Source organism: Moschus berezovskii, chromosome X (assembly GCF_049115385.1).
Source record: "Moschus berezovskii isolate FMDL1 chromosome X, NW_MosBer_1.0, whole genome shotgun sequence".
Lineage (NCBI taxonomy): Eukaryota > Metazoa > Chordata > Mammalia > Artiodactyla > Moschidae > Moschus > Moschus berezovskii.
In genome coordinates, this window is record NC_142488.1 from 54,982,246 (window position 1) to 55,009,590 (window position 27,345).

General features: G+C 46.6%; 2 protein-coding genes across 3 annotated transcripts; both read right to left on the reverse strand.

Moving 5' to 3' along the window:
* On the reverse strand, positions 1 to 6,725 carry GATA1 (GATA binding protein 1). 2 transcript variants are annotated; one of them, XM_088834169.1, is made up of 6 exons: positions 6,622 to 6,725; positions 2,702 to 2,940; positions 1,841 to 2,218; positions 1,592 to 1,737; positions 942 to 1,067; positions 1 to 513 (listed from the first exon to the last, which is right to left on the reverse strand). In XM_088834169.1, exons 2-6 carry the CDS (start codon positions 2,919 to 2,921, stop codon positions 142 to 144), a joined length of 1,242 nt encoding a protein of 413 aa, XP_088690295.1. In that variant the 5' UTR covers positions 2,922 to 2,940; positions 6,622 to 6,725; the 3' UTR covers positions 1 to 141. The 2 variants fall into 2 exon arrangements, with proteins under 2 accessions (XP_088690295.1, XP_055294210.2); XM_055438235.2 differs by lacking the exon at positions 6,622 to 6,725 and having other exon boundaries at positions 2,702 to 3,098.
* Positions 6,726 to 7,269: 544 nt separating this feature from the next.
* Positions 7,270 to 26,434, reverse strand: GLOD5 (glyoxalase domain containing 5). Its single transcript, XM_055437593.2, is given in 7 exon segments — positions 7,270 to 7,434; positions 16,925 to 17,030; positions 17,032 to 17,045; positions 18,334 to 18,489; positions 21,194 to 21,274; positions 21,276 to 21,338; positions 26,408 to 26,434. Coding segments are annotated over 7 exon segments (612 nt in total).
* Positions 26,435 to 27,345: the final 911 nt, after the last annotated feature.

Here is a 27,345-nt window from a genome sequence, read left to right on the forward strand (position 1 = left end):
ACTCTGGTGGTTTTATTTTACAGAAGCTTTGAAGGTCCAGCCCAAGGTTTTTCTGGGTCCCAGAAGGCTGGGTGGGACACACTGCTGGCTAGAAATGGGGAGGGAACCCCAGACCCTGCCCTGAGGCCATGCTCTGTGCCCTCATGAGCTGAGTGGGGCCACCACAGTGGTGGTGGTGGTGGGAGGCACAGGGCCTGTGGGGAAGGAGCCCGTGGGTGAGCCCAGTAGGGGTCCTGGGAATGGCATGATATGGCTAACAGGCCCTGACAGCACTACAGGGCCCAGGCCTTGGTAGACATGGGCAGTACCAGGTGGGCCCAATGTCAAGCCTGAGGTCATCTCCCCACAATTCCCGCTACTGCTGCCCCCAGCCACCACCATGAAGCCGCCAGATGGCCCTTCTGCTGCTCCTGCAGCTCCTAGGCTGGACCCCCGTTTCTTCTTCCCTTTCCCAGATGCCTTGCGGTTTCGAGTCTGGATACCATCCTTCCTCATGGTCAGTGGTCGGTTCACCTGCCAAGAGGGAGGCCATGGCTCTTTCCTGGCTCCACATCTTACTCTATGACTCCTCCAGGGATGACCAATTCACCCCACTTCTAAGAATAGAGAACTTATTCAAGGATTAGGGAATGTGCCCCTGATATGACAAGAATCCTGATGTTTTCAGGCTGTGAGTTTGGGAAAGCCTCTCAGGTTGCTGGGAGCTGCCCCTGGTCTAGGGCAGGGCAGGGGAGTGGAAATTAACCGATGGCCTAGGGAGGAGGTGACAGGTGGGAATCAGGAGAGAGGGTGGAGGGGTGAGAGGGAATGGGGGATGGAGGGAGGGTGAAGGAGGAGGAAGGAAGAAAATATCTAATGGAGAAGGGAAGGGGGAAGGGTCGAGCGGAAGGAAGGGAAATGGGAGGAAGGAGAGGAGGGAGGCTCCAAGGGCCCCGCGTCACCTGGTGTAGTTTGTAGTAGAGGCCGCAGGCGTTGCACACGGGGTCCCCGCTGGCGTTTCTCCGCCACAGTGTCGTGGTGGTTGTCTGGCAGTTGGTACACTGGGTCCCTGCCCTTTTGCTGACAATCTGGGGGAGAGAGCAAGTCAGTATGGACACACTGCTGGGTGGAGGACCAAAGAGCTGAGGGTCAGGTTGAGGGCAAGGTTTGCTTCAGGGCGAGGGCTGGGGTTTCTGTGTGGGTGAGGACAGGGCCTCCCTGTCAGGATAGGCATTTGGGGTATTTGGGGCACTACACAATTTGCATGTAACTTTGGCCATCCACTGGAATCATTATGGGAATTAGAAGTAATCGTGATTCCCCTGCATCCCAGCTAGTTCAACCAACACATCTGAGGAGGGTCTCAATCAATCTCTAGTGGTTCAAAATGCCCCAAGGTGATCCCAGTGTGATGCACAGGAAGAAAAGTGCAGGGAGAGGATAGGATTCCTGCTTGCAGCCTGTGTTGTTTGGTCAAGGATAAGAGGTACTGTACAAAGCTGGTTTCCTGGGTGGATGGGGAAGGAGCGGAGCGTGTGGGTTCTTATAGATCATCAGGACTGGGATTTCTGTGCAGGTTGAGAACAGCAGGGATGGCAGGGCTTGGTGTTACCAGGCGCTTCTTAGGCCGGATGAGGGGCCTGTTCTGCCCATTCATCTTGTGATAGAGGCCACAGGCATTGCACAGGTAGTGGCCTGTCCTGTCCCGCCGCCACAATGGTGTCGCTGTTGCTCCACAGTTCACGCATTCTCTGGCCTCTGGAGGGGTAGACAGAGGGGAAGAAGGAGTTAGTCTCAGACCAGCTTTCCCTTGGTCACCCCCGCCAACTTCAACCTCCCAGTCCCTTTTTGAGAACCTCACCGCAGGGGGTTAGGGGCAGAGTTCCACGAAGCTTAGGGGAGGGATAAGGTGCTGGATTGAGGGGGCTCCCAGTGGGAGAAAAGTAGGTGCTAGAAAAGTCAGGACCCCCATAGGCACTGCTAGGGACAGGAATTGATGAAGGTGGTGCAGTCCCCAGTGTCAAGAGGTCTGGACTCATCCGCTCTGTCTTTAAGGTCTCCAGGAAGCTGCTTCCCCCTTTCCCATCCAGATCTTCTGAGGCCTGGGGAGAGGAGTCCTCACGGGTGGGGCACACAGTTGAGGCAGGGTAGAGCCCGGTCTTGCCATAGGCCCAGCTAGCATATGGTGAGCCCCCGGGGATCCCCTCCATACAGTTGATCAGTGGGTACACCTGAAAGACTATGGGGGTATGGGAAAGAAAGAGGAAAGAGAAACAATCAGTCTAAATTCATCTTACTTTCAGGGTCTAATGATGCCCAAGAGCCCCAATATGGTGACCAAGTTTCCACGCTTTGAACGGGTGGCCAGAACTGTTGGTGTTTGAGTGACTCCAGTGTTCTGAGCCCGAGTGGTTGCTCTGTCCCCTGACCTCCAACCATTTCCAAATGAGCTTTGAGGATGACTTGTTGGGATTTAGAGCCCCATATATTACCTGGCAACTCCAGCCACTGTCTACTTCCATCATTGCTTCCCGGTATGGCTGCCCCAAGAGGACAGGTTGGGGAGCAATGGCATCCCCAGTTCTGGACTTGACTAGGAGTCAGCACAGAGATGTGAAGCCTTATCCCATTTTCCAGAATTGACTCTTTGAAGGATTCTGAGTCTCCGTGGCAACCTTGACAGCACAGAGCCCGTGCCAAGATAGCCACCCAAAGAAGTTACCTGGGGAGTGTCTGTAGGCCTCAGTGTCCCTGTAGTAGGCCAGTGCAGCAGCTGCAGCCGTGGCGGTGCTGGCAGCAGTGGAGGAGGCTGCTGTATCCAAGCCCTCAGACCCGGGGGGAAAGAAGACCCCCGATTCTGGTGGTGAAGATACCAAGGCAGGGTCCATAAACTGGGGTAGGGGCTCAGAGGTCCCCAAGGCCCCAAGGCCAGGGAACTCCATGGGGCCTCTGGGGTTTGACCTGTGAGGACAGGAGGGGTCCTCAGATGCAGAACCCCCCCTCCCCTGTCTCTTCCCTCTTCCTCCTTTCTCCCTCCTCCCACTCCATTCCCTCGATCCTCTTATCCCCCTTTTCCACCGCCCTAGTCCCCTCCTCTTGCCTCCTCTGTCCACCCTCATCTCCCCCTTATCTCCCATTCAGTTCTCTTACTCCCTGTCCTGCTCCCTTTCCCTTCTTCCTCTTATCTTGCCTCTCCTCCTTTCCCTCCTTCACACCCTCCTTTTACTACTCTTTTGTCTTGTCTCCTCTCCATTTTGTCTCCCCATCTCTTCTTTCTCCTCCTCGCCCCCTCTTCCTTCACTTTCTACTCTTCCTCCTCCTTCCTCCCCCCTGCTCTCTCTTTCCCCCTTCTTCCTCTTCCTCTCCCTGTCCTTCCTTTTTCCCTGGTCCCCTATCTCTTCTCTCCTTCCGTCTCTTCCTCCTCTCCCTCCCTTTCCTTAGCCTCCGCCCCCTTCCGCATTCAACAGCTGCTCCACTTCTCTCTCCTTCTCCTCCTTGTCCCCTCCTCCCCTCTTTTGTCTTCATCATTCTCCTTTGCCTCCCTTTCTGCTCATCTCTTTCTCCTTCTCATTTTCTCCTCTCCTCTTCCTCCACTTTCTCTTCTCCCTCTACCTCCACCCCCTCACCCTCCTAGGAGTGTGCAGGCGGGGTGGGCTGAGCTGCAGAACCAGAGTCCCTTGAACTCCTTGGTCATTCCCCAGACTTTGGGGTTCAGCCTCCTGTCTCCCCAACTTCATCCCTATCTGTTGCATCTTGCCTTCTGACTTTCTCAGAAACCCCATGGTTTCCGGCTTGACTCTCCCCTCCTCCACCTCCGTTGAGTGTGCAGACAGAGGGCCCCCTCAGTTCCTCCCTGTTTCATGGGGGGGTCAGTACCCCCACTGCTTATCTCTGCCATCCCCGCCCAACTTTTGAAATCACCCCAAGGCCTGTGGCTTCCTCTGAGGAGGGGGACAGGTGGGAGGTGTTCCCTCTGCCTGTGCCCTGTCCTCTGGGGAGGTCTGCCATAGTTCTGCTTTCAAGTTCCTTCAGTCCCCACCATCCCCAGGCCTTAGTTTCCCCATCTGCTGGATAGGAGGTGGTGACAGGGGTCTTTGCCCCTTTGTCTCTATTCTTCTCTTTGTGTATCTCTTGTCTCCTCATGTCTCTTTTCCCCAGCCCTGCTTCTTGTCAAGTCTGTCTCTCTGTGTTTCCCTCCCATTTTTCGATGCTACCATGATTCATCTTGCTGTCTCTGTGCTTTTATAAATGTCTGTTTTTCCTCCTCCCCTTGTCTGTCTTCCCATGTCTCTGATTCTCTTTCCATCTTTATCTCTCTTTTATCTCTTTTTGTCTGTCTCTTTCTTTGCTCTCTCTCTATTTTTCTGTTTCTCTTTTTCCTTCTCCACTCATCTCTCTGAATGTCTGTATATCTCTCCCACTCTGTCACTTTCTGTTTGTTCGTCTCTTCCTTTGTGTTTCTCTCTGGGTCCTCTGGCCTTATTTTAATGTCTTTCTCAATGTTCCCATACCCCTGATCATACCCTTCTGCACGCAACCCCAGTTGAGGAGTCAGAAAACCTACCCCTACCCTTGATTTGCCCTTGAATCTGAAGGCCTTGGTCTCCCTGTCTGTAGGGTGAAGTGACAGAGATAAAGAAGACCACCTTCCCCTGCCTAAGTGACCCATTGCATTGCCTGTGTAGACAGGCTCACAGCTGGGCCCTGGGTTGGGGTTGTGCTGGGAAAGAGATGGTCCTGTCAGTGTACCCACCATCAACCTTCTCTAGGCCCCAGGGCGCCTTCTGTCTTCTCTGGGGACAGTGTCTTGCCTCCTCATCTCAACTCCATCTCTTTCTTCTCTGTCTCGCCATGATTCTCTCTGCGAGTCTCTCTCTGCATTTCTGTCTCACTCTCCTTTTCTGCTCCTGAGTCTGTCCCTCTTTCCTGTCTCTCCATCTCTCTTACTCTTCCTTTGAGTCTCTGTTTTTTCTTCTTTCTCTTCATGTCTCTGCATTTTGCTCCTTTTCTCTCTCTCCATCTCTCTTTGTTGTTTTTCCTCCTTTTTCTCTGTCTCGATTTGTTTGTTACTCTTTTTGTCTCTGTTAACCACTGTTCTTTTATCCCCTCACCCTCTCCTCACCAGCACCCCCCAGTCCCCTTCCAACCCCACTGCCCCAGTCCCTACACCTTGTACCTTGGCAGGTCCAGGACTGCCCACCCCTCTGTGGCAGGGGCCCAACTCCCCCCGCCCCCCAGTTATCACTCTCTGGACAGAGATAAAGTTTATCTCGAGGCTGGGGGATATGAAAACTCCTTATCAGCTGCCCCACTAGAGTAAGTGCTGCCCCAACGGGTGGCAGGCAGCTGGCCGGCCCTCAGCTTTCCCTCAGTTCAGCCCCTCACCCCAGGTAATGTCCCCACCCCAGCCCTCAAGGGAGGGTCCCTTGGGACTGAAGGGAGTACAGATGGGATCTGGGGGCAGATGAGTCTTGGGAGAGTCTGAGATGGAGTTTGAGGATTAGATATGGGGTTAAGGAGTCAGGGGTTTGGGGAACAACTATGGAGTTTGGGGTAAACAAATGCGAGTTTAAGAAGCAGTGAAAGGTTTGCTTGAAAAGTCACATTTTGGGATCAGAAATAAGCTGGGAAGGCAGAAACAGGGTTGGGGATCAGAGGTAAAGTTTGAGAGAGAGAGAAAGTTGAGAAGGAGCTATAGTTTAGGGGTTGGGGTAGATTCTGAGAGTCATGGAAAAGTGTGAGGTCCAAGGGTTTTGTTGGAGCGGAGACGGAGTTATGATAGGCAGGCAGAGGTGTGTCTGACAACTGGAGATGGCTTATGGGAGCACAGGAGGAGTTTGAGAATAGAGGTACAGTTGGAGTGCAGAAAGATTGGGGGCCAGAGAGGGCACCTGGGGGGATGGAGAAATATCAGGAAACTAAGATGGGGTTTAGAGAAGGCAGACAGGAGGATTCATGTGACAGAACAGATCGAAGGGGTGGACTTGGTGTTTGGAGTGATGAAGACATTTTTGTGCATAGGCAAGGAGTTGAGAGAGAAATGGTTTTAGGGCATCAGAGAGAAGTCACAGGGAACAAGTATGGGATTTGAGAGGCAGCGATGGGGTTAAGAGCGTGGAGCTAGGGTTTGGCAGTCCAGAGACAGGTTTGGGAGGTCAGAGAGAGAATTGGGGGCAGAGACAGGGGTGTTGTGGAGTAGGCAGGGGCTTCAGAGCAGAAATAGGTGTGTGTGGTGGGGGGCACAAAAGTGAACCTTTGTGGTGAATTCAGAGACAAGTTCGGGTTAGTAAAAGTCATATTTGGGGCAGAGGTTAGGATTTGGTGGGATGAAAGCATGTTTCGGGTCAGAGATGGAGTATGGTGGGCAGAGTTAAGGGATCAGGAGAGCATAAATATCTTGGAAGCAGTGGATGGGAGTCAGGGAAGAGAGAATTGGGTTTGGGGGCAGATTTGGGGTACAGATGGAGGTTGGAAAGATAGAAGTGGTCTGGAAGAGCTGTCAGGGGATTCAGAGGTGGTAGACACTTTGGGGACCAGTGGTGGGTTGGGGAGCCTAGAGCAGGCTGGGGGAGTAGCCTTGAAGTAAGGGGCAGCAGGCCCAGGGTTTGCCTTGCTGGGGGCTCTTAGGGGGCTGAGACTGACCTGGGCTGGTTGGTGCGGAGGGTTCAGCTGCTTTGGGGATGTGACGAGCTCAATGTGATCCCAGGGGGTGTCCTGGCTGGCCTTGGCCTTTGAGGCTCCCTTCCTCCTTCCCTCCCTCCCTCCTCTCTCCCTCCTCCCTCCTCTCCAGGGAGTGGCTGGTGCCCCAGTGGGTGGGGCAGGCTAGGGGAGGGGGCGGTCCCCCTACTGGTGGGGCACCTCTTGGGCAGTGGGGCCTTCTTCCACCCCACCTGCCCACCCTGTAGATTCTTGGACCCTGTTTGACTTGGGCTTCTGTGGGCTTCAGTGTCTAGTCAAACAAAAATGGGCTGAAGGCAAGATAAAATGAAAATAGCAGATACGGTTTCATGACCCCACTGGGTTTTTCAGTGAGTTTTACAAACGTAAAGCCCCTACTGTGTGCTTAGCCAGGTGAGAGCTGGCCCCTTATGTATGTGTCTTCCTGGCCAAATGGAGAGAAGGGCTGTGACTGTACCCATTTTCCAGGTGACAAGAATGAGGCTCAAAGAGGTTTGGTGGGAATTTGAATCAAGATGTTGGTGGGACATCTTCAGGACCCAGGCCCACCCCGGGGACCAGGCCAAGACTGGCGGGAAGCAGAGGCACATTCACTCAGCGCTCAACTGGGGCTTACGCCAGCTCTGGCCTGCCCTGGGGCAGCAGATAAGTCTTATCAGATGGAGGCCGGCGTGGCTGTTGGCTCCGCGGTGGTAACAGGCTGTCTTGGGCTGGGGTGGGGGCGGGGCTGGGGGGGCACCCAGGGACAGTGGCCTCAACTTCTTGCCCGCCATGCGGCTTTGGAGGCGGGAAACAGGTGGGACTAGGGGTTGGTTCCTCTGCAGGTCCTTGAGTAGGATAAGGTGGGGGAAAGGAAGGAGGGAGGGATAGAGAAGGGAGAGAGGTAGAGAGATGGGAATGACGAGATGCAGATAAATAGAGAAAGAGACAGAAAGAGACGTAGAGCTGGAAGGAGACAGAGAGAGGGCACAGAAGGAAGGAAAGACAGAGGGGTGAGAGACGCACAGAGACAGGGAAGGGCAGACAGAGGCTAAGAGAAAGGGAGACAGGTAGAGATGGACAGAAGGTGCAAGACAAAGCCTGAAAGTGACAGAGGCCAAGGATACAGGTGGAGAAACTGAGAAGGGAGACAAAGATGATATAGAGAAGGGGAGGATAGAGACACAGATTTAGCAACAGAGAGTTTGAGAGAAAGGCATGAGACCCCAGGTTGCAGCCTGGCATATGCCCTGGGTAGGTGCCCTGGGTAGGTGCTAGGGTGGGTGGGGTGGGAGGGGGTGTGGACTGATGTGGACCCGTGTGGCCTGTGGCCTGAGAGGGGCTTCCAGAGAGCCACTGGGCCCCTGTGCCACCTTCTTGTCCTATTCTCCTTCCCCTAAATAGTAACAGCGGTGACAACGACCACTGTCTCATTGCTGACACAGACCCGTGTCCTATTCTGAGTGGTTTCCCCATGTAAAATCACTGAATGAACATGTAAACATATCTGTCCAACTTGAGTCCCTGTAGGGCAGGGGGTAAGACTAACCAGCCATGGCCCTGGGACTCCATGGGCCAGGGAGTTCCCTGGTCCACCCATTCTATGGATGAGGTGACCGGGACACACCAAGGGCAGAGGGCAAGGATGAGTAGGCTCTGCTCACTCACTGGCCCACCCCAGAGGGATTTTATCATCCTCATCTTACCTGTCTGGGCCTCACTATCCTCATATGCAAAATGGAAGATTTAAGGAGAAAAGGAGGCTATTTATTGAGCTCCTGCTCTGTGCCCCAGGCTGTGCCAAGCCCTTGTCAGTAAGAGAGAGGACAGAGATCCCTATGACTCAAGTGATGATTTCAGGGCATCCACTCTTGAGCTAGCCCACCCTTATTTATGGGCCACCCTTACCACTCACTGACTGGAGTGTGGCCTTGGGCAGTTACTGTCACCTCTAGACTTCAGTTCCTCATCTGAAAAGATGGAGTACTAGCAGCCACTCCACAGGGTGATTAGAGTGACTCAATGAGACTTTATTCATTAAGTGATTTCAACTCATTTGATTCTGAAATCTCAATAAATGTTAAGTATTCTTATTTATTCATTGAGTGCCTACTGTGTGTGAAGGATGGTATTTGGCCCTATTTTATCAGCACTACTTCTAATTCTAGTACTAATGCTGCTGCTGCTGCTGCTAACCCACTTCAGTATTCTTGCCTGGAGAAGTCCACGGACAGGGGAGCCTAGTAGGCTACAGTCCATGGGGTCGCACAGAGTCGGACACGACTGAGCAACTAACATAACATAGCATGCTGCTGCTGCTGCTAAGTCGCTTCAGTCGTGTCCGACTCTGTGCGACCCCATAGACGGCAGCCCACCAGCCTCCCCCGTCCGTGGGATTCTCCAGGCAAGAACACTGTAACATAAATAATAATGCTAATTCTAATCTATATGAGTACTTTATTAATATTCATACTAATTCTAGAACTAATAATTATTATTCATTTTAATTCTATCAATGACTCCAGTGGCTAATAATAATAATACTAATTCTGATACTAATATTTTTCCTGCTGCTGCTGCTGCTAAGTCGCTTCAGTCGTGTCTGACTCTGTGCGACCCCATAGACGGCAGCCCACCAGGCTCCCCCGTCCCTGGGATTCTCCAGGCAAGAACACTGGAGTGGGTTGCCATTTCCTCCTCCAATACATGAAAGGAAAAATGAAAGTGAAGTCGCTCAGTCTTGTCCGACTCTTCGCAGCCCCATGGACTGCAGCCTTCCATGCTCCTCCGTCCATGGGATTTTCCAGGCGAGAGTACTGGAGTGGGTTGCCATTGCCTTCTCCAGTATTTTTCCTAGCACTAATATAATAACCACAGCAGCATTATTTGCCAAGCCACCCCAGGCACTGTGCTCAATGCTCTCCATGCATCATCTTATCCTGATCTCACCAATTCTTGAGGTGTAAGTGCATATAATTGCCCCCATCTTCTGGACTGGGAATAGGTGCAAAGAAATGAAAATGTTTGTCCAAGGCCTTGCGTTCTTTCTTGTCTCAGCTCTGACTGATTTGCTGCCTGATTCCTGGGGAGGCCAACCTGTGAGCCTCAGTTTCTTTGCTTGGATAATGGGTATAATCATAGACCCCACCTCAAATGTTGTTGAGAGACCACTCAACACAGGGCCTGCCTGCACATCATAAAGAGAGTAGTAACTCTCTTCACTGTTACTAGAAATAGCAGGTGCAGTGTTGGGGTAAGGTGGGGAAGTCTGCCCTCTTCAGAGGCATGTCTCAGACAAGGGTTTGGCTGCTGGACTCACAGCCCATTTCTTCATAACTGGAGTGGAGAAAGGGTTGAGAACGGAAGTAAAGCATGGGGAGTGGGGGCCTCAGGGCTCTGCCTCCATCAAGAACCAAAACCCTGAGGCTCTGAGGCCAGGCCTCACCCCATTCCCTCCCCCATCCCTGTGGAGGGGGCACAAGCCCAGAAGTATGTGGTGACAGTTCAGCCAGCAGGGAGGCAGCTGGGAGTGGGCAGATAAGGGAATCGCCAGGGCCAGGCCAGGCTTTGGGGGAGCCCAATGAGGGCGGGGGTGGGGGCGGGGGTGGGTGTCTGGGCCAAGCATCCTTTCCCTCAGGCCTCCATTTGAGACTCAGCCCCAAAGGCCTCTCTTCCTCTCTCTTCCCAGAAGCCTTCCCTGACTGGTTCCCTCCTTCCTGGCATCTTCTGGGGCTCCAGAGCTTGGTCCAAGCCCATGGCATTTGGACTATTCTTGTCTCTTCCAGACTGTGGAGTCCACTAGGGCTGGAACGAGCCTGACTCCCCTCCGTGTCAGTAGCACCTGGAGAAGCGTCAACCAGAGTCGACTAAGGAATCAGATGTTTGCCTTAAAACCACACTATTTTGTTTTTAAGAGAAAAGTATAAAAGATACTATAATAAGCACTGGCCTTTGTCAAATGTTAATATTTTGCCTTATTTTCTTCAGATCCTTTTTAAAAGAAATATATTACAGATACAGTTGACAGCCTTGTACCAATTTAATTTCATTTCCCCCTCTCCTTCCACTGCCTTCAATTTGGTGTTTATCTTTCTCATGAATGTTTTGATGTTTTACATTACATTACTGCATATATATGTACCCATGAACAACAAATGATACTTGGGAGTTTGGCCTGTTTTTGACCTTCACAGAAATGAAATCATATAGATGTGCTTATTTTGCTCAGTATAATATCTGTGAGATTCATCCAAGTTGTTGTATAGCTCATTCTTTTTTTTTATTGAGATGTAATTTGCATACCACAAAATTTACCCTTTAAAGTATACATTTCAGTAGTAAGTAAATTCCCAAGGTTGTACAACTGTTACCACTTTCTGATTCCAGAACATTTTCATCATCCCATAAAGAAACCCTGTGCTCGTTAGTAGCCATTTCCCCCTCGCCACAGCCCCTGGCAACCACTAATCTACTATATATCTCTATGGATTTGCCTGTTATGGACATTTCATATAAATGGAATCATACAACATGTGGGCTTTTGTGACTGGCTTCTTTTACTTCACATAAAGTTTTCAAGGTTCATTCATGTTGTAGCGGAGAAGGCAATGGCACAGCACCCCACTCTTGCCTGGAGAATCCCAGGGACGGCGGAGCCTGGTGGGCTGCCGTCTATGGGGTCGCACAGAGTCGGACACGACTGAAGCGACTTAGCAGCAGCAGCAGCAGCATGTTGTAGCATGGATCAGTACTTAATTCCTTTTTAGGGCTGAATAACTTTCTATCACATGAAAACTTCATTCTGCTATCTGTTCATCCAATTAGTGAACAGTTTTGGCTGTCGTGAATAATGCTACTATGAACATTCATGTGAAAATTTTTATGTGTATATATATTTTCAATTCTCTTGGGTGTCTATCTAGGAATGGAATCTCAAGGTCCTGTGGTAATTCTCTTTTCAGCTTTTTGAGGAACCTCAAAGGTATTCTACACAGTAGCTATATGAAGGTTATACATCCTCTCTAGCACTTGTTACTGTGCTCATTTTTGATCCCAGTAAATGTGATATGGTATCTCATTGTACTTTTGATTTGTATTTCCCTGATGGCTAATGATATTGAGCATCTTTTCATGTGTTTGTTGGCCTTTTTTTTTTAGCCATACCATGAAGCCTGCAGTATCTTAGTTCCCTGACCAGGGATTGAACCCAGGCCCCAGCAGTGAAAGCACTGAATTCTAACCACTGGACCTCCAGGGAATTTCTGGTTGGCCATTTGTATTTATTCTTTATAGAAATGTCTGTTCAAATCCTTTGCCCATTTTAATTGGGTCGTCTTTTTATTTTTGAGTATTAAGAATTCTTTGTTCTGTATGCTAGACCCTTATCAGATATGTGATTGCACATATTTTCCTCTTATTTGTGGTTTATCTTTTCACTTTCTTGAGAGTGTCCTTTGAAGCACAAAAGCTTTAGCCTTTTTTTTCTTGGATGCATCATGCAGCTTTTGGAATCTTAATTCTCTGACCAGAGGTTGAACCCAGGACCTTGGCAGTGAGAACATGGGGTCCTAACCACTGGGCAAGCAGGCAATTCCCAAAAGTTTTTAGCTTTGAAGAAGTCCAGTTTATTTATTTTTCTCTTTGGTTGCTATGCTTTAGGTGTCATATCTAGGAAACTGTTGCCTAATCCAAGGTTGTGAAGATTTATGCCTAGGTTTTCTTCTAAAAGTTTTATAGTTTTAGTGCTTAATATTTAAGTCTTTGATACATTTCGAGTTACTTTAATGTGAAGTAGGGGTCAAGTTTAATTCTTTCCATGTGTATATCCAGCTGTCCCAGCACCATTTGTTGAAAAGACTATTCCTTCCCCCATTGAAACGTCTTGGCACACTTGTCAAAATCAATCGCCCATGGTGCATAAATTTATTTCTGGACTCTCAATTCTATTCCATTGATTTGTATATTTATCTTTATGCCAATACCACACAGTCTCGATTGCCATATTATGTAGTAAGTTTTTAAATTGGGACTTGCAAGTATTCCAGCTCTGTGTTTCTTTTTCAATAGTTTTGTAGCTATTCTGGATCCCCAACATTTCCACTTGAATTTTAGGGTCAGTCTGTCAATTTCTGCAAAGAAGTAAGCTGGGATTCTGATAGGAATTGCACTAAATTTGTAGATCAATTTGGGGAGTATTGCTATCTTAATGCTATGAAGTTTGTAATTCATAAACATGTGATGTGTTTTTATTTAGGTGTTCTTAATTTCTTTCAACAATGTTTTATAGTTTTCAATGTATAAATCTTGCCCATCTTTTGTTAAGTTTATTACTAAGTATTTTCTTTTTCTGATGCTGTTGTAAATTAAATTGTTTTATTAATTTCACTTGTGGGTTTTTCTTTGCTGCTGTTGCTGCTGCTGCTAAGTCGCTTCAGTCGTGTCCGACTCCTAGCGACCCCTTGGACTGCAGCCCCTCAGGCTCCTCCGTCCATGGGATTTTCCAGGCAAGAGTACTGGAGTGGGTTGCCATAGTGTATAGAGATACAATCAAGTTTTCTATGATCTTGTGTCTTACAACCTTGCAGAGCTTTGTTGTAGTGGCTTTGTTGTGGATTCCTTAAGATTTTCTGTGTACAAGATCATATTATCTGCAAATAGAGATTGTATAATTCTTTCTTTTCAATATGGATGTCTTTAATTTCTTTTTCTTGCCTAATTATCCGGACTAGAACCTCCAGTACAATATTAAAGTGCTGAGAGGGGATATACTTGTTTTATTCCTCATCTTCAGGAAAAAGTATTCAGTCTTTCACCATTAAATATGATGTTAGCTGTAGATTTTTTGTAGATGCCCTTTATCAGGTTGAGGAAGTTCTCTTCTATTCCTAGTTTTTTGAGTGTTTTGTGTTTTTGTTTTAATTTATTTGTAATTGGACAATAATTGCTTTAAATGTTGTGTTGGTTTCTGCTGTACATCATTGTGAATCAGCCATTGTTGAGTGTTTTATCATGAAAGGGTGTTGAATTTTGTCAAATGCTTTTTCTGTATCTATTAAGATCCTGTGGATTTTGTCTTTTATTCTATTAATATGGTATATTACATTAATTGATTTTCACATGTTGAACTAATCTGACATTCCAAGGATAAATCCTACTTGGTTATGGTGTATAATCCTTTTGTATGTTACTGCATTCTATTTACTAGTATTCTGTTGAAGATTTTTGCATCTATATTCATAAGTGATATTGTTCTATAGTTGTTTTTTCTTGCTATGTCTTTGTCTGGTTTTGGTATCAAGTAACGATGACCTCACAAGTTCATTCCCTTTTATTGCCAAGTAGTATTCCATGGAATTGACATACCATATTTTGGTTAACCATTCATCTGCTGATGGACATCTGGGTTGTCTACAGTCTTTTCTTTATTACAGCAAATCTGCAACTTACCAACTCATATGTCTCTGTGCACACACATGTGGAAGAGTTTTTCCTGGGGCAGGGGATATCAGTCTACCATCCTTCCACCTACCCACCCATTTATCCATCCATCTATCCACCTTTTATTCATCTATCCATTTACTGCCCTTCCTTCCTTCTTTCTTCCCTTCCATTATTCCTTTCTTTCCGTCCTTCCTTTGTTCCTTCCTTCCTTCCGTAAATCATCTATCTCTTGGCACATAGCATCTGGGTCCCAGGCAAGTTATTTTTGTAAAAAATAGGCAGGAAACCTGCTACAGCTTTTGGCAAAGCCTTTCATGTGCTAAAACTCACATCCTTAACCATCCTTTATCCCCAGCATTTTGGGGGCTCCCTGGGAGTTTACTCATAGAGCATGGCTAAACTACCACCTGGAGACTGTTTAAGAGCCCAGAGTCCACAAGACTAGGGGCTCCCTCACCTTAAAGAGAGTCTCATATGTACTCCTCCATCCATCTTTTATTTGCCTAGGGACCTGTACTCTCCCCTTTCCTCTTTGCCTGCCTCATTCACTGGTTCCTCCTCTTGTTTCAGAACTCTAAATGTCCTTGGGGCTCTTCTCGTTGACATTTTCTCTCTTGGTGAACTCATCCGGTCTCTGTCTTGAGAGTGTCTCCAGAATCGAACCACTTTTTACCCCTTCTCCCACCAGCACCAGTGTTACTCATCTGAACCACTGCAGTAACCTCCTCCTCAGGGTCCCCCAGCTTCTACCCTTAACTTTGCAGTCTATTTTCCTCAAAGGATCCAAAGGGAGCTTGTTAAATCCTAAGTCAGATCACAGCTCTCCTCTGCTCATGACCCTCCTGTGGCGCCCCTGTCACTCAGAGTAAAACCCAGAGTCCTCTCCATGGCCCATGAGGCCCCGCACCATCTGTCCCCCCAACCTCTCCCGCCTCACCTCCTGTCACTCCCCCCACTCACTCCGCTCCTCTGTACTAGGCTCCTCGCTGCTCCTCACAGACACCAGGCCTCTGCATGTATTAGGGCCTTTGCACTGGCTATCCTCTCTGCCTGCTATGTTCTTCCTGTAGCTATTGGCACAGCTCCCTCCCTCATCTTTTCATGTCTGGGCTAAAATGTCTTTTTCTCAGTGAGGTTTCCCTGACCATCCTATTACATATTGGAAAATGCTTCAGTTTTTTTTAATCTGTTGCCATTTTTCCAAAGCACCTATCATCCTCTAACACACTTGATGTTTTCCTTACCTAATTTTATTTCTTTTCTGTCTCTCCCACCAGAATGACAGCTCCACAAACATAGATAAGCTTATCTCTTCTGTTCAACACTGTCTTTCCAATGCCTGGAACAGGCCCAAGCACACAGTAGGTGCTCAATGTATGTTTATTGATTGACTGAATCAGTAAATGGTGGGGGAAGAGGACAGAAACAGAGAAAATTTGTTCTTGTCCCATCTGACTCCTCTTGTCAGGAGCAGAGCCTCAGTTGAGATGAGTCTGAACCTACCAGATCCAAACATAGAAAGTGCCACATTCCGCAGGGCTGAAACCAGCTGAGGTGCTCCAGGAGTAGGTAGTATTATCTGGGCTGGCCCTTGAAGGCCCAGTGGGAATCGCAGAGATCTTGGAGTTCAGTCAAACCAGTTGGGTGGAATAAACAGCAGGCAGCACTTGGCAGGAGTGAGCTGAGTCAAAAAAGATGAAAAGGATAAGCTCTTTGACAAGGAGAAATCTATCAGGGGCCTTGAATCCCAAGGTGATGACCCTGAATTTGGTCCTCAGGGATGTCATACCCCCTGGTCACTGACACACAAATAGCTCAGAGACCTTATGTTCTAGAAAAACAGCCATATATAATACTGAGACAGTAATAATAAAGAGCTCATGTTAATTGAAAGTTATTTATTGGGGCAGCTTGGATAGGGGACTCTCAGACATGTTGGTCCCAAACCCACCTCACATCATCCAGCAAAATGCATAAAGTACCCGAGTCCTCAGTCTTTACAGGTTTCTGGGCCTGGGTGAGGGTTTGCAGGAAGGAAGGGAGGGGGTGACGTGGCAGGGGATAGAATGGCAGAGCACTAACCTCCAAAGTCGGAGAAGGCAATGGCAAGCCACTCCAGTACTCTTGCCTAGAAAATCCCATGGATGGAGGAGCCTGGTTGGCTGCAGTCCGTGGGGTCGCTAAGGGTCGGACACAACTGAGCGACTTCACTTTCACTTTTCACTTTCACACATTGGAGAAGGAAATGGCAACCCACTCCAGTGTTCTTGCCTGGAGAATCCCAGGGACGGGGGAGCCTGGTGGGCTTCTGTCTATGGGGTCACACAGAGTTGGACACGACTGAAGTGACTTAGCAGCAGCAGCAGCAGCAACCTCCAAAGGTCCGTCTAGTCAAGGCTATGGTTTTTCCTGTGGTCATGAATGGATGTGAGAGTTGGACTGTGAAGAAAGCTGATCGCTGAAGAATTGATGCTTTTGAACTGCGGTAATGGAGAAGACTCTTGAGAGTCCCTTGGACTGCAAGGAGATCCAACCAGTCCATTCTAAGGGAGATCAATCCTGGATGTTCATTGGAAGGACCGATGCTAAAGCTGAAACTGCAATACTTTGGCCACCTCATGCGACGAGTTGACTCACTGGAAAAGACTCTGATGCTGGGAAAGGTTGGGGGCGGGAGGAGAAGGGGACGACCGAGAATGAGATGGCTGGATGGCATCACCGACTCTGTGGATATGAGTTTGAGTGAACTCCAGGAGTTGGTGATGGACAGGGAGGCCTGGCGTGCTGTGATTCATGGGGTCGCGGAGAGTTGGACACGACTGAGCAACTGAACTGAACTGAACCGAACCTCCATCATGAGGAGATATAGTTGGGACACCTCAGTCAGGTTTCCATCAGGATCTCGAAGGTAGATGGACATAATGGGCCCTTTTGCCCCTGTTCTGGGGACTGGACGTGATATCACAAGCCTGAAGTGGGAGGAGAGAACAAAAATCATTCATTCACAGTCCATGTTTGAGACCAAAATTTCATTCTTTACCGTGGCCTAGAAGACCCCTGTATCTTTCACAGTTCATCTCCTACCATTATCCTCTCCCTCACTCTGTTCCAGCTACTTAACAGCTGTATGACCTCAAGCAGAGTACCTAACTGCTCAGCACCTTAGTTTCCTCATCCATCAAATGGGGATGATAATGTGCCTAGTCGGAGAAGGCAATGGCAAGCCACTACAGTATTATTGCCTAGAAAATCCCATGGATGGAGGAGCCTGGTAGGCTGCAGTCCATGGGGTCGCTAAGGGTCGGACACGACTGAGCGACTTCACTTTCACTTTTTACTTTCACACATTGGAGAAGGAAATGGCAACCCACTCCAGTGTTCTTGCCTGGAGAATCCCAGGGATGGGGGAGCCTGGTGGGCTTCCGTCTATGGGGTCACACAGAGTCGGACACGACTGAAGTGACTTAGCAGTAGCAGCAGCAATGTGCCTAGTAAGTGGTAGAGTCAGAATTCAAACCCAGGCAAGTCTGGGTCAAAGTCCATATCCTTAACTCCCCCACTATGCTTTACCCACTTTACTTCCAAGCCAGACATTTTCACTGATATTTTCCAAAAGAGTCCAGGTCAGTTTGCACAAAATAGATTTAATACCTCAATCTGTGTTCCCCAAAAGGAGAACCAATGTCCCCTTCACATGAAATCATCTTAAGTATTACAAGGGCACTAAATTAAATTACAGTGAGTAAAAAAAAAATTACAGTGAGTCAGAAATTATTCCCTGTTCAGTCCTCTTTCAATCCTTCTGATTATACCAAGAAGAAAGTGTCTGGTGGATGCGAAGTCCTTGATACCTCTCTAACCAACCTAACTTTGTCAAGCCCAGAGACTGGTGGAAGCAGAAGTGGCTAGAATCTAATGACACTGCGATGCTTTTACAGCTGTTTGTTTTTATAATTGACTCCCCTTTATGCCAAGATATGATGGGTTTCCACTTACTTGGTTGAACATTTTCTTTTTACACAAATGTATTTCTATAAATAATGTTTAGGTATACTGTTTTTCACAAGGGTGATGTAAAGTTTTCTTTTAAAATACATTTGTTTATGGGGAAAATTATGTCCATGATAATGAGTAAACAATGGTGTGCAAACCTTATCTAGATGTGATGAAACTTGTTATGTCTGAAGTTTGAGTCATGCTTCTGTTTTCATTGCATCTGTAGCAGCTTTCTCAAAAGAAGATGGAAGTCTGACTCACCTTGAGGCACTGGACCATTTCCTCCAAATGCATCTTTGTGATCAGGCATATATCCAGGGAGCCGGGGACCAGGTGAGTGGCTTTGGGTGCAGATTCCTTTCCCACCTTGTGGAGTTTAAATTTCTGGTCTCCAAAACACAGTGATTTCTGGTCTCCCTGTTTGGAGGGAGGAAACAACCTGGAACTAAACCTCCAAGGTGAGTGTGAGGCACAGCCCCCTATCTACCCCAACAAGGTTAAAAAAAAAATAGAACAAGGCTTTGATGAAAAATAGCCGCTTGGTGCCCCACTCTTATCTTGTTCCCTAGAGGCAAATGCTTTCAATGTTTGTATGTGTTTCTTCTGGAAATTATTTCCATACCTCCAAATAATATGTTGATACTATCCATGGCAGAGACTATAATCTGCCTGGTTAATATACATTTCTCCCCTTTTTCTTTTAAACACAACCCAAGTTTCAGTGGGATCTATTGTGTATCCAGCTTTAAAAACCTGCATTTCCCAGCATTCCTTGCTGGGCAGCCATGGAAGGCTGGACAGTGAAATGTTAGCAGAGGCTATGAGCCATGCTTCTAAAAACCTTCCCACCCCACTGAGCTGACGCTTTTTGCCTACTCATTTCCTCCTTTCAGCCACTGCCCACACCCTGCCTGCCTACCTCTAGACTGATTGTTGAATGAGAGAAAGAGAAAACTCTATTTTACTTAGCCCACTTAGCTTAACCCAGTTAAGTTTTCTCCCACGTGCCTCCAAACGCAGTCCCTAACTGACATGCCACTATTTCTTGATTTGGCAACTTCAGACATTTTCTATCCTTTTCCTGCTATGATAAATGAGAATTTAGCTCATCCACAATACTACCCCTCCCAATAGAATTCTGTCATCGGTTTTAGCTCCTCTTTTGATTCCTTTACAATTTAAAAATAACCCACTTGCACCTTAATGTTTTGATGGATGAACATAGTATCTCATTGACCCAACTATCTTCTTCATCTTGCCTCTTTCTCCTGTGCCTGTCAACTTCTGCCATTTTTATTTATTTATGTATTTAATGGCAAAATATTTTAATTTTTCATAAAGCTATTTCCCCCACTCCATAGACACCACACAGAAAATAATCTGTATGCATGTGTTCTGGTTGAGCAAGAGGATGAGACTTCTGCCATTAAAAAAAAATCACTTTTATAGCTACTACATTCATTCTATCAGAAAATGACTTATTTCACTTGGATGATAGTTCAGCTGAGTATAGAACTTGAGGTTGTAGGTTATTTTCCCATAGCCTTTTATATGTGGCTTCATTGTCTTCCTGAATTTGGTATTGCTGATAAGATGTCTGATGTTAATCTGTTTTTCATTTCTTTTATATATGATGCATCCACCCTCTACTCTTGTAGCTTTTAAGACTTTTCTTGATCCTAGATGTACTGAAATTTCACTGCAGTGCGTCCAGATACCAAGGGCTGAGGCTTCATATGCCTATTATTGTTGATGCATGCAAGGCCCTTCTCTAGTTTTATTTGTATATTTAATCTCTTTATCTCCAGTCTTCATTCCTGTCCCCAACATAGGCAATGATTATAATGTGTTTGATGTTCATTCTTTGGTTTTCATAAGTTATTGTAAAGGTGTATTATTGTTTTATCTGTGGTTTGGCTTCGCCATTTTTCATTCAGCATGATCTTTTTAAGACCCGTCCATCTTGCTGTGTATGTATTCAGTCTGATACTGCATAATTCTATTTTTATGCTTGACATTCGATGTTGGAGCTTCCCAGGTGGTGCTAGTAGTAAAGAATCCATCTGGCAATGAAGGAGATGCAAGAGACTTGGGCCTGATCCCTGAGTTGGGAAGATCTCCTGGAGTAGGAAATGGCACCCTATTCCAATATTCTTGCCTGGAGAATTCTATGGGCAGAGGGGCCTGGTAGGCTACAGTCCATAGGGTCGTAGAGTTGGACACAACTGAGAGACCAAGCACACAGCACAGAGCACACATTCCATGTTAATTTTACATTTTTTTTACCCTGTTTGCCATTCATGGGCCCTTTCCGTTGAAGGCAATCAGTGTCTCTGCATTTCCCACATTGGGAGTTGTTCCAAATTCTCAAGGATTGTATTCAATCTCTGGAAACCTTTTTACCTTGAATCTGTTTTTCTTGGGGACATTCCTTCTCCTGACCCAAACTGGACTGATTATGTTCTAGGTATCTTTCTGGATCTTCCTCTTAGGATCCACTGTTTCCTGACTTTGATGTCTTATTCCTGGATTAATCACTCATTTTGATAACATATTCTCAAGTAATTTTGAAAGAAAGTAGGCCAAGTTTCTGAGTCTTTTTATTAATATGTCTAAGAATGTTTTATTCTACACCCACCTTGATTAATAATTTGTCTGGTCATAGAATTCTAGATTGAAATGTTTTCCCTCAGAATCTTGAAGTTGTTCTGTTGTCTTCTGGTCTCTGACTCTAGGGAAATCTGAACTCTGCATGTTTCCTTTTCCTTTGTAGTTGAACTACTTTTTAACCTCTCTGAAAACTTCTAAGAGCTTTATATTTATTTTGATGTTCTATAATTTCTTAGGAACATATCTAGGTGTAAACATGCTGGATACTCAGTTAACTCTTTCCATATAAGGACTGGAAAGTTCTCTCACATTATTCTGTGGTTATTTCCTCCCTTCCTTTTTCTTCACTGAATAGTGAAGTCCCACTATTCAGAGTTTGGAATCTCTTCCACTGGTCCTTTTTAAATTTTTAAATTGTGTGTGTGTGTGTTTTGGAGTTTTAGGTTACTTTTTAAAATAGTATAATCAAATTTTACCCCAGCTGCAGTTTGGCATTTGGGGAAGTTGTTACCTCAAAAGTCATGACCTCCATGCCCAGGATCTTGGAATAAAACGTAGTGGTGTCTTTGAGTCTCTTTACTGTCATCACAATTCACAATGTGGTCAAGTCTATGGATAAGACACAGGGAAGGGGTCCAACTATTGTCCCTCCATGACTAAAAAAAGAAAAAAAAAGAGTCAAAAGAGACCACACTGCCACTGGTCACACCCGTGTTTCCTTCTCCCTACTTCCCTTCACCTCCCCAGTGACTATACCTCCTTCTACCCCCATTCCAAGGGGAAAGTCCTGGGAGGAATCTTCAGTACTTATCGCTCATATGTGGATTCACAAGAGTCCATGTGTCTGCCATGACCACCCGCCACTGTTTTTTTATTCTTTTCCTCCTTCCAGAGGGATAGAGGTGAAGATAGGAGAGTTGAGAACAAAAACCAAACTTTCCCTTGTTTTCCCAGAGCTGGAATTCATCTCTTTTATAAGAAATAATAAGACACAGAGGAGGCCCACTTCCATGAGTACAAGCCCTTTATTGGCCAATTTAAAACTCAGTCCCTTCCTTTATGACTCCATAGTTAATCACAGAGGACAGGACAAGAAGGGAGCATCTCAAATGCAGTGATGTTTCTGGGCACGTGTGCCTACAGATCAGCACTGACACCTAGGGGGAGGGCACACTGCCCCACCACTCATTTCCTGCCTTCAGCACACCTCCCACCAGATCTTTCTCTTGATTCGAGTTCTTTAGTAATTTGTATATTTACATTACTTCTGCTGCAGGATTATAAGATGTCTATGCACCATAAATTATAGAGTATGGTGGTTAAAAAAAATATTGTGGAGCCGGGCTGATATTTACTTACTCTCTGGGCAGAGATAGTTTGGTTTCCACTTCTGGAAAATGGGTATGATTTTTTTATGTGTTTTATAGAACTGTTGTGAACAGCTTAAAAAAAAAGTTGGAGGAGTTCTCTGGTGGTCCAGTGGTTAGGACTTGGTGCTCTCACTGCCAGGGGCCTGGGTTTGGTTCCTGGTTGGGGAACTAATATCCCACAAGCTGGGCAGTGTGGCCAAAAAAAAAAAAAAATCTTACAACAATGCCTGACAGCAAGTGCTATAAGAGTTGATGATGATGATGTTGTGGTCATCTTGTTAAAATCCAGACTCTCTGTACTGTGACCCTCAATTTTTTCAACCTATTTATTTATTTATTTTCACTGTATCAGTTCTTAGTTGTGGCATTTGGGATCCTTCATTGTGGCTCATGGGCTCCAGAGTACATGGGCTCTATAGTTGAGGCGCCTGGGTGTAGTTGCCCTGCTGGCATGTGGGATCTTAGTTCCCCCATCAAGAATTGAACCTGTGTTCCCGCATTGTAAGGCAAATCCTCAAGCACTGGACCATCAGGGAAGTCCCCTCATTCATTGCTCTTGGATTCCAAGCCACATTTTCCTTTTACCTGTTCCTCATAAGGGCCATCCTTGAACCTTTAGCCTCGGGGCCTTTTGCACATGCAGATTGCTGGGAGAAATATCAATAACCTCAGATATGCAGGTGACACCACCCTTATGGCAGAAAGTGAAGAGGAACTCAAAAGCCTCTTGTTGAAAGTGAAAGAGGAGAGTGAAAAGTTTGGCTTGAAGCTCAACATTCAGAAAACAAAGATCATGGCATCTGTTCCCATCACTTCATGGGAAATAGATGGAAAAACAGTGGAAACAGTGTCAGACTTTATTTTTTTGGGCTCCAAAATCACTGCAGATGCTGATTGCAGCCATGAAATTAAAAGACGCCTACTCCTTGGAAGGAAAGTTATGACCAACCTTGATAATATATTGAAAAGCAGAGACATTACTTTGCCAACCAAGGTCCGTCTATTCAAGGCTATGGTTTTTCCCGTGGTCATGTATGGATGTGAGAGTTGGACTGTGAAGAAAGCTGATCGCCAAAGAATTGATGCTTTTGAACTGTGGTGCTGGAGAAGGCTCTTGAGAGTCCCTTGTACCGCCAAGAGATCCAACCAGTCCATTCTAAGGGAGATCGATCCTGGGTGTTCATTGGAAGGACTGATGCTAAAGCTGAAACTGCAATACTTTGGCCACCTCATGCGACGAGTTGACTCACTGGAAAAGACTCTGATGCTGGGAAAGGTTGGGGGTGGGAGGAGAAGGGGACGACCAAGAGTGAGATGGCTGGATGGCATCACCGACTCTGTGGACATGAGTTTGAGTGAACTCTGGGATTTGGTGATGGACAGGGAGGCCTGGCGTGCTGTGATTCATGGGGTCGCGGAGAGTTGGACACGACTGAGCGACTGAACTGAACTGAACTGAGTATCTGTCTCCCTGATTAGAATGTAAGCTTCATAAGTGTAGAAATTTTTGTTTTGTTCCCCACTGTGTCCCAAACAGGTAGTAGATGTTCTATAATATTTGTTCAATTAATGAATATCTACTACAATAATTAGACCCAGTGCCTGGCACAAAGTCTGGCTTCTGTTCTATTACACTCTGTTCTATTCTGCTGTGTTCAATTCCATTTCAAACCATTACATAAAAAAAACATTACATTTTAAACAGTTGCTTTCACTTGAGCCCCAGCTTTAAAAAAAAAAAATACTGTGCTTTTCTATTTTCATGAGTGAAGGAGGCATTAGAAAAGTTCTTGAGTTCTGCTGTCCTCATGGATACAGAGTGTCCATATGAACACAGAAGCCCTAGAACTGGGGAAATGATCGACATTTGAGCTTCACTGAAACTAATGTTCTATGTATTAAAAATCTTATTAACCTTTTAATGTCTGTAGGATTGATAATAGCACTCCCTTTTCAGTCCTGATATTGGTATTTTATGTTTTTGTCTTACTGAGAAAACAGAATTTACTAATAGTTTATTAATCTGTTCAAAGAACCAATTTTTGACATTAATTTTCTCTGTTGTATATTTTCCATTTCCCCAGTTTCTCCTCTCTTTATAATTTCCTTCCTTCCACTTTCTCAGGGTTCAATTTGCTGTTCCTTTTCCAGACTCTTGATGGAAGCTGAGGTACTTGATTTTCAAGTTTTTACATCTATACACATTTAGAGCTATAGATTTTTCCCTGAGCACTGCTTTAAACTGCTTTAGCCACATCCCCCAAATCTGTTAAGTATTGGGAAGTCAACTCAACTAACTCCTTCCATTATTCGATGCCTTACTAGCTCACATTCACTCTCCAATTCTGCTTTGCAGATGTGGAGCTCCATCCTTGCAAATTCAAGGATAAGCAAAGCTGGCTTTCTTGAGGAACTGGAAGAAGGCCCATGTGGCTTGGAATCCGAGAGTGAGTGAGACAGGAAGAGGGGAAGGCCAGGCCAGATCATGCAGGGTTTTGAGATGAGGTTAGGGAGACTGGTTTTTAAAAAGATGACTGAATAAAAGTGCACAACCTAAAAGTTGTTGAGTTATATTATATTTCAGGACTTGACTGAGGACAATAGCCCAGGAGACAGCTGCTCAGATAGCTCTGAGGAGCTGCTCCAAATAGGAAAGGGAGGACTCTGGATATACAGGAATTTTTGCTGAAAAAAACCCCATGTAGTCAAACATCAAAATATTACCGCTAATCACAAAAAACAGCCTTCTCAAGTTAATGATTTTAGCACTTTTCTTTGTATGGGAGGATGCAAGAATCTGGGCTCATTGAAATCTTTTCTCAGGTATGCATCTTAACTACCTAGGGCCAGTATTCTTAACTACCTAGAGTATTTCTCCTAAATGCCCCTAGGGTGCATAGTTGGGAGGCATCTGCAGTGGCTGCTGGCTTGAGGCCCGGCAACATTCATTGTTTACTTGGAACAGCAGGCATCATTCCCTTTCTACAAGAAAGACACTTAAGCCTACTATGTGTCAAGCTCTGTTCTAAGCACTGCATAAAGCATAATCCACTTTATTTATCACAACCAAATATATGTCTATATGTGTATTATATATGTAAATATATATATAAACTAGAATGTCCAAAATACTATAACCTCCCTCCAGCCTCCTCCACAGGGACGCCTTCTGTCTTCCTACAAAGTCCTCTTCAAGGTCTCCAGGGTGCCAGTGGCCCTTGGAATTCTTTTCAGTTCAGTTCAGTTCAGTCGCTCAATCGTGTCCGACTCTTTGCAACCCCATGAATCACAGCACGCCAGGCCTCCCTGTCCATCACCAACTCCCGGAGTTCACTCAAACTCATGTCCATCGAGTCAGTGATGCCATCCAGCCATCTCATTCTCTGTCGTCCCTGTCTCCTCCCACCCCCAATCCCTCCCAGCATCAGAGTCTTTTCCAGTGAGTCAGCTCGTCTCATGAGGTGGCCAAAGTATTGGAATTTCAGCTTTAGCATCAGTCCTTCCAATGAACACCCAGGATTGATCTCCTTTAGAATGGACTGGTTGGATCTCCTTGCAGTCCAAGGGACTCTCAAGAGTCTTCTCCAGCACCACAGTTCAAAAGCATCCATTCTTCGGTGATCAGCTTTCTTCTCAGTCCAACTCGCACATCCATACATGACCACGGGAAAAACCATAGCCTTGACTAGACGGACCTTGGTTGGCAAAGTAATGTCTCTGCTTTTTAATATGCTATCTAGGTTGGTCATAACTTTCCTTCCAAGGAGTAAGCATCTTTTAATTTCCTGGCTGCAATCAGCATCTGCAGTGATTTTGGAGCCCAAAAAAATAAAGTCTGACACTGTTTCCACTGTTTCCCCATCTATTTCCCATGAAGTGATGGGACCAGATGCCGTTTTCTGAATGTTGAGCTTCAAGCCAAACTTTTCACTCTCCTCTTTCACTTTCATCAAGAGGCCTTTGAGTTCCTCTTCACTTTCTGCCATAAGGGTGGTGTCATCTTTTAGCAAACCTCAATAGCAGTGCTCTTTCCTGGCTGCTCCCTGTCCTGCCCCACCCCAATGGCCCTGGCTGAACTGACTCCTGGAGCTGCCCCTAGGGAGCTGAGCTGAACGGCTGCCCACTCCTGCAGACCTGCTGGCAGTCTACTGTGTGTTAGAGCAGGGGCTTTCTATGTCCCTCTGCTGCCCTCTGCTTGTCTTTGAAAGAGGAAAGAAGGAAGAGGGCGGGAAAATGGATGAAAGCACACTGGGCCAGCCACATAGCAGGGAAGCAGGTTGCCAGGCCCAGCTGGGAACTCTCAGCCTTGCTGCCAGTACCAGGGCCCCAAGATTCCCAGGGGCCACCCCATTCACCTGCTTCTCCAAAGTCCAACTCCACATCCTGGCTGGCAGCCTGGAGTGCAGATGGTGCAGTGTAGTAGGCTAAGTGTCTTTGCCGCCAGCCTCCAGATAGCCCTCTGGCTCAGTGCCTGCAGATCAGGGGCAGGAATGGGAGGGCCACTGACTAGGGACTGCTGGTGTTGACAGAAGTAGACGGTGCAAGTACAAGGACTCTGACATAAAACACAGGGTCTCAAAAGTGAAAGCCTGAGGTGTCTTAGCCAGTTCAGGCCACCGTAATATAGTACTATAGACAGGGTAGCTGAAACAGTAATTCATTTTCTTACCATTCTGGAGGCCAGAAGTCCAAGATCAGAGTGCTAGTATGGTTGGGTTCAACCATAACATCTCTCTTCCTGGCTTGCAGGTGGCCACCTTCTTGCCAGGTCCTCACATAGCAGAGAGAAAGAATAGACTTTCTGGTATCTTCTTCTTTTTTAAAAAGTTCCCTGACCAGGTACTGAACCCGTAGCCCCTGCAATGGAAGTGCAGAGTCTTAACTGCTGGACTGCCAGGGAAGTCGCTCTGGTGTCTTATACGGGTACTAATGCCATCTTGAGGGTTTCACCCTCATGATCTCATTTAACCGTAATTACCTTCCTGCTGCTACTGCTGCTTAGTCACTTCAGTCGTATCCGACTCTGTGTGACCCCATAGATGGAAGCCCACCAGGCTCCCCCATCCCTGGGATTCTCCAGGCAAGAACACTGGAGTGGGTTGCCATTTCCTTCTCCAATGTGTGAAAGTGAAAAGTGAAAGTGAAGTCGCTCAGTTGTGTCTGACCCTTAGCGACCCCACGGACTGCAGCCTACCAGGCTCCTCCATCCATGGGATTTTCCAGGCAAGAGTACTGGAGTGGCTTGCCATTAATATATCACACTGGGGGCCTCAACACATGGATTTGGGGAGGG

Coding starts and splice junctions, on each gene's coding strand:
- GATA1 (XM_055438235.2), bottom strand. CDS start 3,098: ATGAGGGTGGACAGAGGAGGCAAGAGGAGGGGACTAGGGCGGTGGAAA. Junction 1,738..1,840: donor TCTGCCCCTAACCCCCTGCG/GTGAGGTTCTCA, acceptor CTACCCCTCCAG/AGGCCAGAGAATGCGTGAAC. Junction 1,068..1,591: donor TCCGGCCTAAGAAGCGCCTG/GTAACACCAAGC, acceptor TCTCTCCCCCAG/ATTGTCAGCAAAAGGGCAGG.